At 43.9% G+C, this 13,331-nt stretch overlaps 1 protein-coding gene across 1 annotated transcript in view; it reads left to right on the top strand.

Annotated features, from left to right (window-relative positions):
• Positions 1-13,331, top strand: part of ST3GAL6 (ST3 beta-galactoside alpha-2,3-sialyltransferase 6) — a 44,229-nt gene that overhangs the window by 21,331 nt on the left and 9,567 nt on the right. Inside the window, exons 4-5 of the mRNA XM_037525664.1 lie at positions 1,271-1,374; positions 2,378-2,441. Coding sequence (XP_037381561.1) covers positions 1,271-1,374; positions 2,378-2,441 — 168 coding nt within the window. The remainder of the gene's footprint in view (positions 1-1,270; positions 1,375-2,377; positions 2,442-13,331) is intronic.

Genomic DNA, 13,331 nt, shown 5'->3' with positions numbered 1-13,331 from the left:
ATAGACTGACAAAATACACTGCTGAGGGGAGCAGTGGGTGCAGCAGGAGAGGTCTGCGCGCCATGTGGGACCCTCGCCCGGCGGCCGTTCCCCTCCTGCTTCTTAATTGTTCTAGAAAGAATTAATTTGATTTAAAACTCAATCACTTATGAAACATACCATGCTGCTTTCTCTGTGCCAGGTGCTAAAAGCAATAAAAAGTGGAAGTAGAGCCCACCCTCATCAAACTTTCTTATGTAAGAGAGGAACTGAGGGAGAGGTAGGAGAGAGAATCTTTAAGACAGAGCTGGTGATGTGGAGAATATGCCATAGTTCTGTGATTGTGTCAATCTTAGCTTAATCACATCCTTTCTAGCATCATCTTTTATTTTTATTTTATATATTTTTTATACCGTTTTTCATTTTTGCACAATGTATGCCTTTTCATCTTGGTTATTGTCCCTGTAAAATTCCCACTCCTCTTGTTTTGATCCTGCTCCCTTCTCCCCGCCTGTAGTGTGTCTCTGGTTTATCGTTGCTGGTTAAATTTTGATTTTTACTTTATTATAATTAGTCTTTTAACTTTCATAACTGACCTAACTTGCATACATCATAGCTTTTCATTTGGGAGTGGCTTAGCACCATACTTTCATTTCCCCTTACTTCCTTTGTTTCTTCCTACATGTGGCTGTCATTTTACACTTGGCGTTGGTGAGATTTTTGACTTTAATTTCATACCCCACCCCACTCATGCCTCATCTCCGACCCTGACGCTGTAATATAATTTTGGTTTCAGTCTCTTGGTTTCTGTTCCGGATGTGTAGTGCCACTACATATCCCAGTCTGATGACTTTTTTTTTTTAAAGATTTATTTATTTATTTATACAAGCACTGGGTACAGTCAGAAGCACGGGAGGGTGAGAGAATTCACCAGAGCCAGAGGGGAGAGCTGAGCAGGCAGAAGGACCGAAGTACACTGCTGAGGGGAGCAGCGGGCGGCAGGAGAGGTCTGCGCGCCATGTGGGACCCTCCTCCAGTGGCCGGGGAGCAGCCGGGGATCGAACTGGCGCTGCAGATGCTGCGGGCAGCTTCGCAACCCAGCGCTCAACCACTGCGCAACCGGGGAGACCCAGTCAGTGTGATGACTTTTAAATGATTTTGAAAATAACTATACATTCATAGTCAGTGTAATGATATGAATGATAGGTGACAGATATTTTCAGTTGTGTTCTTAAACACCTGCAAATATTGTAAGCGTTTGAGAAAATCATTTTTTATCTTTTTCTTTCAGGTCTCAGCAAGTTCACCCTTTCCTGTGTGCAGCAGATTTTAAAAAGATTGCTTCCTTTTATGGTAGCGATAAGTTTGATTTGCCCTATGGGATAAAAACATCAGGTCAGTAGATCTTCTTACCCTGTTCTATTAAATTTAAATATTTCTATTAAATTAAAACCACATATTTATATAATTTTAGGGACTTTTAATCTTTCTGCTTCATAACGATTCCTAAAGAAGATGATTTAGGGGTCCAATGAAGGGAGTTAAATTTTAAAATATAAATCTTAACTTGTTTGGAGGCAATGTAGAATAAAAGTACAAAAAAGGTAGCTCTTGTTGAGAGGTAGCTTTTTGTTTTTGTTCTGATGCGTTGTTATTCACATGGGTTCTTATGCTTTATTTTATTCTGATTTAGAATAGCAGGATAACCCTGTGAGTTAACTTCTCCTTGTGCCCCATTTTACACTTTACCTGTGAGTTTATTTTATTTTATTTTATTTTATCAGAAAATTCTATCTTTGTCCACAATCCTTTAATCAATTGATATTTTAATTTTGCTAAATTTATGGGGAATTAGTTTATCTGCTAACGATAAAGCGCTTTCCCTCTGCTCATTGACAATTCATTGTTTTTGTACAACTTTATGTTCTAGATTTTTGAGAGCCTCTTACTGCCCAAGAGGCAAAATGCTGATAGTTTTCTGAGTTAGATATTGCTTATTTGATCCTCTGTGTGTGTGGTAGGGTGTGGGTAGGGGGTAAGATTTAAAACTATATCACAAAGAATTTGATAATAGGTTTAATTTGCTGATTTTTATATTAATGTCAATTTCAAATTCATCTATTATTGCTAATTTTGGGGTTACTTTTTATGACTATTTTCAGATGACATCTTAGTTTTCTCATGTTTTTACAAAGAAATCTTAGAGCATTTATCATTTTGAGTGTGCTTATTAGTGCTGGCTAATTTCAGTTGTATCATTAATTTTCATTATAGAATAAATAAAATGTGGCCATACCAGTCAGAAATGAGTTTGGGGGAGATGAGGGGGCAAACTGACTTACTGTGAACCTAAGACGCTGTGATTCTTCTTGTTAATAACAGTTTATTTGTTTTCTAGCGGAATATTTTCGACTTGCTCTTTCAAAACTACAGAGTTGTGATCTCTTTGATGAATTTGACAAGTGAGTTTATTCTTGTTTTCTATTTGACTTAATATTGGCTAAGGTGGTTCAACATGTGCACTGCAAGACACGAAAATTTATCTACTTAGGAGAATTCCATAATACTTGTGCATCACTTAAACCACTCGTTGTTATAACACTTAAAGTAAGTGACAAAATTTAGAAGCTGCATAATTGGTTGGCTCCAAAGTTTGCAGACAATCTTGATGAGCAATGCTGGTTCCAAATCAGGACATTTTGAAACCACATTCCTCATTTCTAAGCTGTTACTGAAGAAGTAATTCACATTCCTTGTTAACGAGCTCACAGTTTTCCCTCTGTGGACTATTCCCATATGTTCCCTCTGATTCCTATGAGATTCTTCCTGTTTCACATGAATATTGGATTTCAGGTTCAGTGCTCTTCTTTTTATTCAGAGTTCTATTTGAAGGAAGCAAATAGCTTGCTTAGATATACATTTTCTGACTATAGCAGGTAACTTAGTTTTTAGAAAATATTGGTGTCAGGTTAACCACAAGGAAATGAATTGCCAAAAAGTAGACTGTTTAGTAGTAGATGTGTTTTACAGGGGTAGATGTATTTCACAAAGCTTTAAGTGACAATTTAAAATTTATTTTTTTTGGAAGATTTATTTATTTATATAAGCACTGGGTGTATAGGCCAGAGGTATGGGAGGCTAAGAGAATTCACCAGAGACACAGCAGGGAGCAGAACAGGCAGAATGACTGAAATCCACTGCTGAGGGGAGCAGCGGGCGAGACAGGAGAGGTCTGTTGTGCCATGTGGGTCACCTTCCTGGCCGGCGATTGAACTTGTGCTGCAGTGGCTGTGGACAGCTTCACAGTGCTGATGCTTAACCAGGGAGGCCCCACATATGTTCTTTTCTAACCTAAAGTTTACATTTGTAGAATATGTTGCATGGATCTTTTGCATGTGTGGCTTGTCAGTTCTCTCTAAATTTTAACAACCACCCATGAAATATGTTTGATGATAATTCATTTTTTAAATGGAGAGACTGAGACTAGACAAAACACGCAGTTTGTTACAACCAGTGAGTGTGAGTCAGGGTGGGAACCTGGGTGGCTCTATCTGCAGTGCCTGGATGTCTGCCTTGAGAGTGGTAATTGTTATACCTTAAATATTGGCAGCAGGTGTCTGCAAATATTTATAAAGATTTTTGGCCCTGCAAATGTGAGCTACTGTCCAGATTCTTGACGCTATGTGGCTAGAAGTTTTGTTTTTGCCTGGTTTTTATCGCAGAACTGAATCACCTTATTTAATTGCTTTCAGAACCCCTTCTTGCTCAGGTGTGTGTGGCTTTGCCAGGCTCTTGCTTCAACCCGTGCCAACTTGGTCTTGTTATTCGTGCCTTTCCACCTTTGTCTTTGAGTGTGCCCCCAACTCTCATTATCCAACCATGTTGGATTCTTAGCATGCTCTGTGCTGGAAGGAGGCGGGGATGGTGGATTGAAAGTCATGCTGATGGCACAAAAATCTTGGGTCTAAGTTACCAAGAAACTGAGTGGAGGAAATGTATAGTCAGAGAGTCTTCAGATAGAGTGAATGGAAATGGTCATGGTAGCTAGCCTCATTCTAGGCTTATTCTTCTCTCCCTATGCTCTAGAAGATGCTTGCATGTTTTGGGGTGTAGCAACTGAACACAGACCTTCTCCCTACTTCTCATTCTCTCTCGATTCTGTCCCTTCCAGAAAGATTCAGCATTTTTGTTGCCTCAAATTGGTTCTCGCAGATCTAAGTACCAGTTTTGTTCAGCGATCTTACTAAGCATGCACAATGTCCTGACTTGTTCTGAGATTGCACTGAATAGGAACCGTCAAAATACCAATTGCATTTATGAGACAGAAATTTTTCTCTTTTCACAACTGTCATATAAGTGAAGTCTGCAGATGAACATTCCGGCACCCTCTGAGGAGTGCTGTGGTCATTAGGGACCAAGCTTCTTTATTGTGATTCTATCATTCCTCAATACACAGCCTCCTCCTTATGATCCAATGTGATAAGTGGATCTACTTTGTTGCCAGTAGGGAAGAGGAAGGGGAAGAACAGGGCATGCCCCACCCATTAAGACTTGCTTCCTCTTCTATAAGATATCACATCTAATACCCCATTACATCCAGCAATGTGCTGGAGTATTACATGGAGCCAGTTGGTCCCAACTTATGAAAGTTCCATTTCTTCCCAAATCCATGTCCAGTATCACCAAGATGGATGCTTGAAATGAGCCATGTACTTATACATGGAGTATTTATACTGTGGCAAATGGTACAAACCAGGCCTTCCTCTATCACCTGCATCCCCAAAGAGTATTGACTGTAAAACATTTGCCAGTAACTACTGATTATATCCCATTGACTAGGGATGGAATCACAAGGCCACACCGATCAACAAGATGGACTGGAAAATGTAGGCTCTGTTCTAGATGGCTATGTGTCCACTCTTCAGTATTTCCTACCATTTCCCTGGTCTGCTTCTGTTCCTGCACCTAGTGTCAGGATTTCGAAGTCCATTTTGTAACTATAGCAGCTGATTGTAGTGGGTGAAAATCTTGGCAGCCAACAGTGTTTTTTTTCTCTTGAGAAACTTATGCTGTGAATGATGTTGAAACATATTGGTGTTGTAGATCATTTTGAAGCAGTATTTCTCTCTCTCTCTCTCTTTTTTTGGAAATATTTTTATTTTATTTATGCATTCAAGAACTGGGGTATAGGCCAGAGGTGCAGGGTGTGAGAGGATTTTACCAGAGACAGAGTGGGGAGCAGAACAGGCAGATCTACCGAAAAAGAAAAACACATTTTTCTGTCCTCAACTCTCACCCTGAAAATCTTAGGTAGTAAATGTGCCAAGGGATCTCTCAGCTCCTGCTTCTGAGTCAGCTGATCCTAAGTTTGGGAAAGAGAAAAAGTCTCAAAGAAATGTTGACAATCCATTGTTGGGGGTGGAATTCACATAACATAAGATGGACCATTTAAAACTGAGTGATTGAGTGTATTTTGTACACGCATAGAGGTGTGCAAGCACACCTCTGGTTAGTCACAGAAAGAAAATCATTTTAAAAAACTATTATAGCAACCTTTTCCACTTTTTTTTTTTCATATTTGTCCTTTTATGGAAATACTCAGACTAGCTGTCAGAGAAGTACTTTGGCAGCAGAGGGGTGATAAATGTCTGCTAGAAAAGGACGGCTTGGAAAAATAGTTTGGGGGGGCATTTTTGGGTAGGACTATGCATGGGCCATTAAACCAAAAGGTCAGCATTTGTAACAAAAGCATTGAGTCAGCAGGTCATCCTGATTGCTCCTCCGCCTTGGACAAGTTTCTAAGTTTCTGAAACTTGGTTTCATATAAAAGAGGGGGGTAGTATTATACATGCATATTATAGCAGTGTCAATTTTAATAGTTGTTAATAGTTAATAGTCAGGTTAATGTAACCACAGGGGGAAACTGGGTAAAGGGTAAACAGGACTTTTCAGTACTATTTTTACAACTTCCTGTGAATTTGAAATTAATTCCAAATAGAAAGCTTAAGTTAAAAACACATAGGTGTTTTCAACTACTCAAACACATGTGCATGAATGTTTATGGCAGCATTTTCATAATAACCCCAAAGTAGAAACAATCCAAGTCTCCATTAGCTGCTGAAGGGATACACAAAATGTTCACCCACACAGTAGAATATTACTCAGGCACAAAAAAGAATGAGTACTGATTCATGCCACAGTGCAAGATGAACCTTGGAAGCATGGTGCTAAGTGAGAGACGCCAGACTCAAAGTCCACACACCGCATGGTTCTATCTATAGGAAATGGCCCAAGTAGACACATCTGGAGAGACAGAAAGTCGTTTAGTGGTTGCCAGAGACTGGGTGAGGGGAGAATGGAGAGCAACTACTACTGGCTGTGGGGTTTCTTCCTTGGGTGGTAGAACTGTTCTGCGAGCAGCCTCACAACACAGCGCTCAACTGCTGCGCCACCAGGGGAGGCCCTATAGAAGGGTGATTTTATGGATTATGAATTATATTTTGATGAAAAATTTTTTTTTCAAAATGGAGGCAGTTGGGGTTACCCTAAATTCTTTTCTTGACTCTGTACTACTTTGAAGACATTTATTTTTAATTTTTTTTTTTATAGAGGCATGTTTTATTTATTTGTTTGTTTGTTTGTTTTGTTTATACATGCACTGGGTACAGTCAGAAGCGCGGGAGGGTGAGAGAATTCACCAGAGCCAGAGCGGGGAGCAGAGCAGACAGAAGGACCGAAGTACACTGCTGAGGGGAGCAGCGGGTGGCAGGAGAGGTCTGCGTGCCATGTGGGACCCTCCTCTGGTGGCCGGGGAGCAGCCGGGGATCGAACCGGCGCCACAGAGGTCGCCAGCAGCTTCGCAACCCAGCGCTCAACCGCTGCGCCACCGGGGAGGCCCGGCTCTGTACTACTTTGTTAGGAGGGTGCAATGAGGCCTTGCACCTAGCAGTTAGGAGTGACAACGCTAGTTCTCTGGGCCTCTTTGTCTTGCTGCCATGGGTTTCTCAGAACTCAGATCCTTTCTTTATTTTCCAAAGCACGACTCACACAAGGTGACCATGTTTCATAAACTTCACTAGCAAATGAGGATATTTTAAGGGAATTGCCTAACAGGAAAGGAATACTTAAAATTCTTTTGCGGTCCTGACCCCACTCAAGCTTTGAGGTCCTGACCCCTCCTGGCTATTGTGTAACTCCCCAGCACCAGCATGCACCCCACGTCCAGGACTGGCTTGCTTCTGAGTGGGAGCACAGCCTCCCACAGGCAGAGCGGCAGAAACCCTGACTCATGAAATCTCAGTTCCCAGTTAAAAGGCACAAATCAATTCCCTATCCCTAATCACCATCATTGCATTCTGAAAGCATGCCAGACTCTAAGAAGAATGCTGGAAACCCAAATGGGTAGTTAGACAGTAACTGTACATAATTATCTTACCTGACAGAAGCACTATGCTCTATCAGTTGCCTGCTGCAGGGCCGGGGATTTGTGCAAGCTGCTGGGCAGCCCACCCAGGCAGAATCCTGGCAAAATCCGTCAGCATTAGCAGGGCAGGGATGGATCAACATCCAGCTAGGGTAGGAATACCTCTCAGGCCACATAAAAAGAAAAAGACCTGGACATCAGCAGTGATTTTATCAAAAAGGCCCCTAACTCTGTGAGGGAGGGTAAGCTCTGCATTGCTCCCTGGCCATCTGCTGTTTTGCAGGGTTTCCTTACAGGATTGCAGGTTCTGCCACGGGGAGAGCTGGAGGGAGAGGGGAAGCTGGTTCTGCATTACAGAGGGCACCCGTTTGGTGAAGATGCAGGAGCAGTTACTACCTATTCTGCAGTAGCTGCTGTGGTCAGATGAGGATATGTTATGTCCCAAGCAACACAGAGAAACAATATTCAGTGATTTCTTTGCTTCCCAAATGGGCAAACTGAGATCAAGAGATTAGGTCTGTAGGCCAAAGCCCAGGGGGCAGAGGAGGGAACCAGAACTAGCAGTCAGATCTCCACCCACAGTTCACTGCATGGTGTTTTGGGATCTTCTGGCTGCAAGTAACACTCTTCCTAAAAGTGATTTTAGCAAAGCAGACATTTATCATGTCCCATATCACATAGATATGTGGTTCGTGGCTCCAGCTGGTAGGGCTGGCTGCCTGCTCTGTGGCCTCGGGGTGGCATGGCTCCAGGTAGTCCCTCCACCCAGGTGGTTGATTATCTGATCTGCACACCTCACAGCTGGGCTGTGTGTGGCCTGCACATCTGCACACAGTGTCTCTGGTTCTGGGACTGAGCAAGTCAGTGATGTCAGGCAGCTTCTCCATGGCGCACTCTGCTTTCCCTCTTCATTGTAAAATGACTGCAGCTGCTCTGAACTTATGCCATCACATGTCAACATTCCAAGCAGAAGGGAAGGGTAGAGAAAAGAAAGTCCTCTTCTTTTCTGTTGAAGCTATTCTTTGGCTCCAGGCAAAATCTTTTCCAGAGTATCTAATAGACCTTCCTACTGTCTTGTTGGGAGGGTCACGTGGCCCTCTCTAGACCAACTATTGGCAGAGAAACGTGCTGACCACTGTTAGGCTTGGGAGAAGTAGCATCCGCTGTGAGGCACAGGGGGACTGGTGCTGGGAACATGACCAGTGGATCTGCCATAGAGGGAATAACATGTTTAAGTGTATGTGATGCTGCTGAGGGAATAATGAATGTCACAAAACATTCAGAAAAGAAGACAGATCACGTTTGCTTCCGTGTATTGAGGGTGCTGGCATTTCCTTCTGCATTGACTAGTGATTCTTTTGGATGTGCCTGACTTGATGAGAAAGAGACCTTCACCTGGCGGAAGTGTACTCTCTTACCATTATTGTTTCAGCAGCTTTCAGATTTTCCATTAACAGGTTCAGGCACTCGGGAATGATTTTGTTTTCTGGGTGAGTAGTTTGGGGCATGTGCTGTTTCCAGGGCGCAGGAGGAAAGAACAGGTAGGTACCTGCTTCTCCAGACACAAAATAGAAAAATGACACCCACACTTAAAGTAACAACCAAGCCGATTTAAAAAATGCACAGCCTATGTATCAGGAAGTTTTAGATTGGAGGATACAGAAATGTAGTGAGGCAGGTCTTCCCTCTGGGAATCCCCATTCACTGCAGCTGTTTTGCATGAAAGTTGTGTTCATTAATTTTGGTGAAGTTATACAGTCACCCAAATGATACCTGGAGTTCCTGATTCACACCCCAGGAAACAGGGGAAGCAGGAACCCGGGCCAAGTGGATGAAGCCAAGGAGAGGGTGAGTCAGCCCTTGCGTAATACGTGGAGACCTGCTGAGACATGAGGGGAGCCAGGAGTTACGACCAGGTGTGTGGGGGCAAATAGCGCGTCACCAACCATTTCACCTTTCCCAGAATCGAAATACTGCTTGCTGTTAAGAGGTTATTGCCCAAGAGTATTTCTAGGGACAACCCCAGGAGTTGCTAGTGTTATGTATGATCCTCAGTAAAATGTGTGGGCCTTGGCCATACCCCTTATCAGGCACAAAAGTGCAATTTCCTTGGCAATATTTCTTTCAAAGGCATTGACAAACTTTTCCTACAACAATGGGCCTTGCTGCCTTCCCCTGCCCGCTACAAAGCTGACAGAGAAGGAAATATAAAGTGAAATCCCTAAAAACATGAATTGTAACACATCATTAGAACTGGAGCTCTTGAGTGAGATGGTGTCTGAATGATTGCTTTGCCCCTTTTATTTAAGATTTATTATTTTTTTTGAAGATTTATCTATCTATGCATACAAGAGCTGGGGCATAGGCCAGAGATGAAGGGGGTGAGAGAATTCACCAGAGACAGAGTGGGGAACAGAACAGGCAGACTGACTGAAACACACTGAGGGGAGCAGCGGGCGAGACAGGAGAGGTCTGCTGCACCATGTGGGTCTCTCTCTGGCCGGCCAGGGATCAAACCCATGCTGCAGAGGTTGTGGATTGCCTCATAGTGTGTTGCTCAAACCCTTGCACCGTCATGGAAGCCCAAGATTTATTTTATTTATGCATACAAGAACTGGGGTGTAGGCCAGAGTTACGGAGGTAGGATGGGCTGAGAGGATTCGCCAGAGACAGTGGGGAGCAGAACAGGCAGATCTTCTGAAATACACTGCTGAGGGGAGCAGCCGGGTAAGACAGCAGAGGTCTGCTATGCCATGTGGGTTAGCTCCCTGGCTGGGGATCTAACTCATACTGCAGATAGCTTCATACTGCTGAGACTTAGCTAGTTGTGCCACCAGGGAGGCCCTGCTTTGCCTTTTTACTAAGTCCTTGAAACTGCTGTGACCATAAGTGTGAGGGGACTGAGAGACTGGGTGCAAGGAGGGCAAATCCTTGGGGCTGCTGTAGAAGAGACCTGGCTGTAGCCTTAACTCCCTCTTTTCTCTTGACTAGGAAGCTCCGTAGGCCTGTGAGTGTGTGTGTGGGGGCTGTGTCATATTATCATCATGACAACAGACAACAGCTTCTCTCATGATGCTCTTCACCCACACGTGGATCACACCAAGGGGGCATTCCTGAGAACATTGCCATAGAGCCTGTCAGGTTACTGCTGAACAGTGATTGTGGTTGTGTCTGGGAATGAGTTTAGTTACCTCTTTGGAGATCCAGCTTCAGAGATTGGGCTTCTAGTTCAAGAGTCCTTTGCTCCAGGATAAGAACCCTGGGGTTTGTTGGTAGCTGTGGCCTCTCCCTGGAAGGGGAGTGACCTCCAGCCTTTATTCCAGAAAGAGAGTTAATCTGGGCACCATGATAATAGATCTTCCCCCTCCACCTTCAGGAAGGTTACCTCACAGGATCAGTGCTACCACTGAGAGCTGGTCCTTTGCTAGCCGCTCTCCCTCCCTAGTGCCCAGCCTTGATCTGTGTGCCTTGGGGGAGGTGGAGGCAGCTGGGAGGTTTGGCCCCTGATTTGCAGTCAGTGGACCCCAAGGCTAGGGATAGAAAGGTCAAGCAAGCTGGGTGTGGGGATTGCCTCTGCTCCTTGGTGGCTCTGGTGTGAAGAGAGGAGGATTTTGAATATTTTCTAGTGTTCCCATCTCCCCCCTGCCACCTGCCCACAGAGAACCTTTGAAAAAGTAACCTTCCTGGGCCTCCCCGGTGGCGCAGTGGGTTGAGCGCTGTGCAATGAAGCTGTCGGCAGCCTCAGCAGTGCAGGATCCTGGCCGGCCAGTAAGAATCCCACATGGTGAGGGAGACCTCTCCTGTCACACCCGCTGCTCCCCTCAGCAGTGTATTTCTGTCATCTGCCTGTTCTGCTCCCCATTCTGTTTCTGGTGAATCCTCTCACCCTCCTGCGCCTCTAACCTGTACCCAAGCTCTTGTATAAAAATAAATAAATCTTTAAAAAAAAAAAAAGAAAAAGTAGCCTTCATGGAATAGGGAATAATGTTACATTTGCAAATAAAAGCATTTAGGGGTAGTGTCCCTTTCATAGTTATGGCCAAAACAAAAGGAGTTTGAAAAGAAACAAATGTAGGGCATCTTGTGATGCAAGCATCTCTGGAACACACAGGGGGTGTAGGGCCACAACCTCAGAATGACTGCTGGGCTCCCCTTCCCCCGAGACAAACACTCCCTATCCCAGGCTGTGCCTTCTGTGAAATTCTGACTCTTCTTGTTTCTATAACAAAATACACTGGCTTAGGCATGATTCTTTAATATTAGGGAGTTTAGAGCCCCAAATTAAAATGTATAAAAAAGTTTAAAGTGTTACAAACTTATCAGATAAATAGATAAGCTAAACAAATTCTAAGTTAAAAAGGGAGTCATGAATATAGGGATGTGGACACTGTCTCTTTCAACCTGACAGGGCCAATGCTTAGTTGTTTTCAGTGGCTCCTGTATTCCTGCATTCTCTGTTTAAATATTGTACAATTTTGCTACTCATTAATTTCTGATAAGCCTGACAGTCCGGAGTTTATCTGCTCTGCTGATTTCATGGTTCTTAGAAAGTTTATTTTTTTGCTGGGGGGTGGGGGGGAGCGGCTCCCAAGTGGCATAGGGGTTAAATCTCAGTGCTATCACACTCACCACTGGCCTGTGTTTCATCCTGGCCAGGGAGCTAATCTGTAGACCTTTCCTGTTTCACCCTATGTTCCCCTTAGCATTGTATTTCAGAAGATCCACCTTTTCTGCTCCCCATTTTGTCTCTGATGAATCATCTCACCCCACACGTATGGACTATACCCCAGTTATTCTATGCACAAATAAGTAAATCTTAAAAAAAACCCAAACAAACAAATTAAAGGGCCTCCCTTGTGGCCTAAGGGTTAAAGTCTCAGTACTAGCTATCAAGCTGTCTCCAGCCACTGTGGTATGAGTTCTATCCCCAGCCAGGGGCCAGGGAGGTGACCCACATGGTGCAGCAGACCTTTCCTGTCTGGCCCGCTGTCTGTTATGCTCCCTTTTCTGTCTCTGGTGACTCCTCTCACTCTCTCCCCCTTCCCTGCACCTCTGGCCTGCACCCCAGTTCTATGCAAAACAAAACAAAAAACAAAACAAACTTTGATTGTTTCTATTCCTGTATCATGAAGGCCCTGGAAAGACAGTCTCAACAGGCTTCTCCTTTCTAGTTCTGACTTTTAAGGAGAAGGACATGATATACTTTGTCTTTTCCAGGTGGGGCCTGTGGTGATAGATGGCTGACAGTGGGTAGGGCACGGCCATGTACTCAAATAACTGATGGGGCGTGAGCCATCTGGCCCTCGGCTGACTCCAGCCAGCGTGGGTTATCTCCCCTTTCCGCGCTACTTTACAGCTCTTTGCCAGCAACACAGAGTGAGCTCGTAGTATGTATTGGTTATGCCCACAGACCAGTACATTTGGGGTCTGAAGTGAGCATGGGCTGTACAAAGACGCTGCACTTACCCCACTGGATGGCATGGGGTTCATCTCTGTGCATACATCGTAGAGCTAGAACCTCAGGACATGGCATGGGCAGGCTGGTGAAGAATGTACACGTACGTAACATTCAACACACTCGTATCAGTGTTAATAGGCAGGATCCTATGTCAGTGGTGCTTTTGTAGGCCTGAATCCAAATCCACAAGGTCATTCTTTGTAGCATGCCTTTGAAATGATACCTGACAATTTTCTGAACCTTTTTTTGTTTGTGAAAAGGGGTATCAGGCTCAATTATCTCAGTGGGTGGTTGTGAAAATGAAATGAGAGACTGCGTATAGACTGGTAAGAGTTAATAATTGCTGCTTCTGTGACATAATATGTAATGTTACTTCTTGATCTTGTATTTTAATAATTTATCCCTAGGTCTTTAAGTCACAAGTGGTTCTTTTCCTACAAGTGTAACAAGTGCAATTTGGCAATGGGTTTC

This window comes from Talpa occidentalis, unplaced genomic scaffold, assembly GCF_014898055.3.
Source record: "Talpa occidentalis isolate TD23 unplaced genomic scaffold, MPIMG_talOcc4v2.1 talOcc4.4, whole genome shotgun sequence".
Taxonomy (NCBI): domain Eukaryota; kingdom Metazoa; phylum Chordata; class Mammalia; order Eulipotyphla; family Talpidae; genus Talpa; species Talpa occidentalis.
This window is presented reverse-complemented; position numbering and strand designations above follow the sequence as displayed.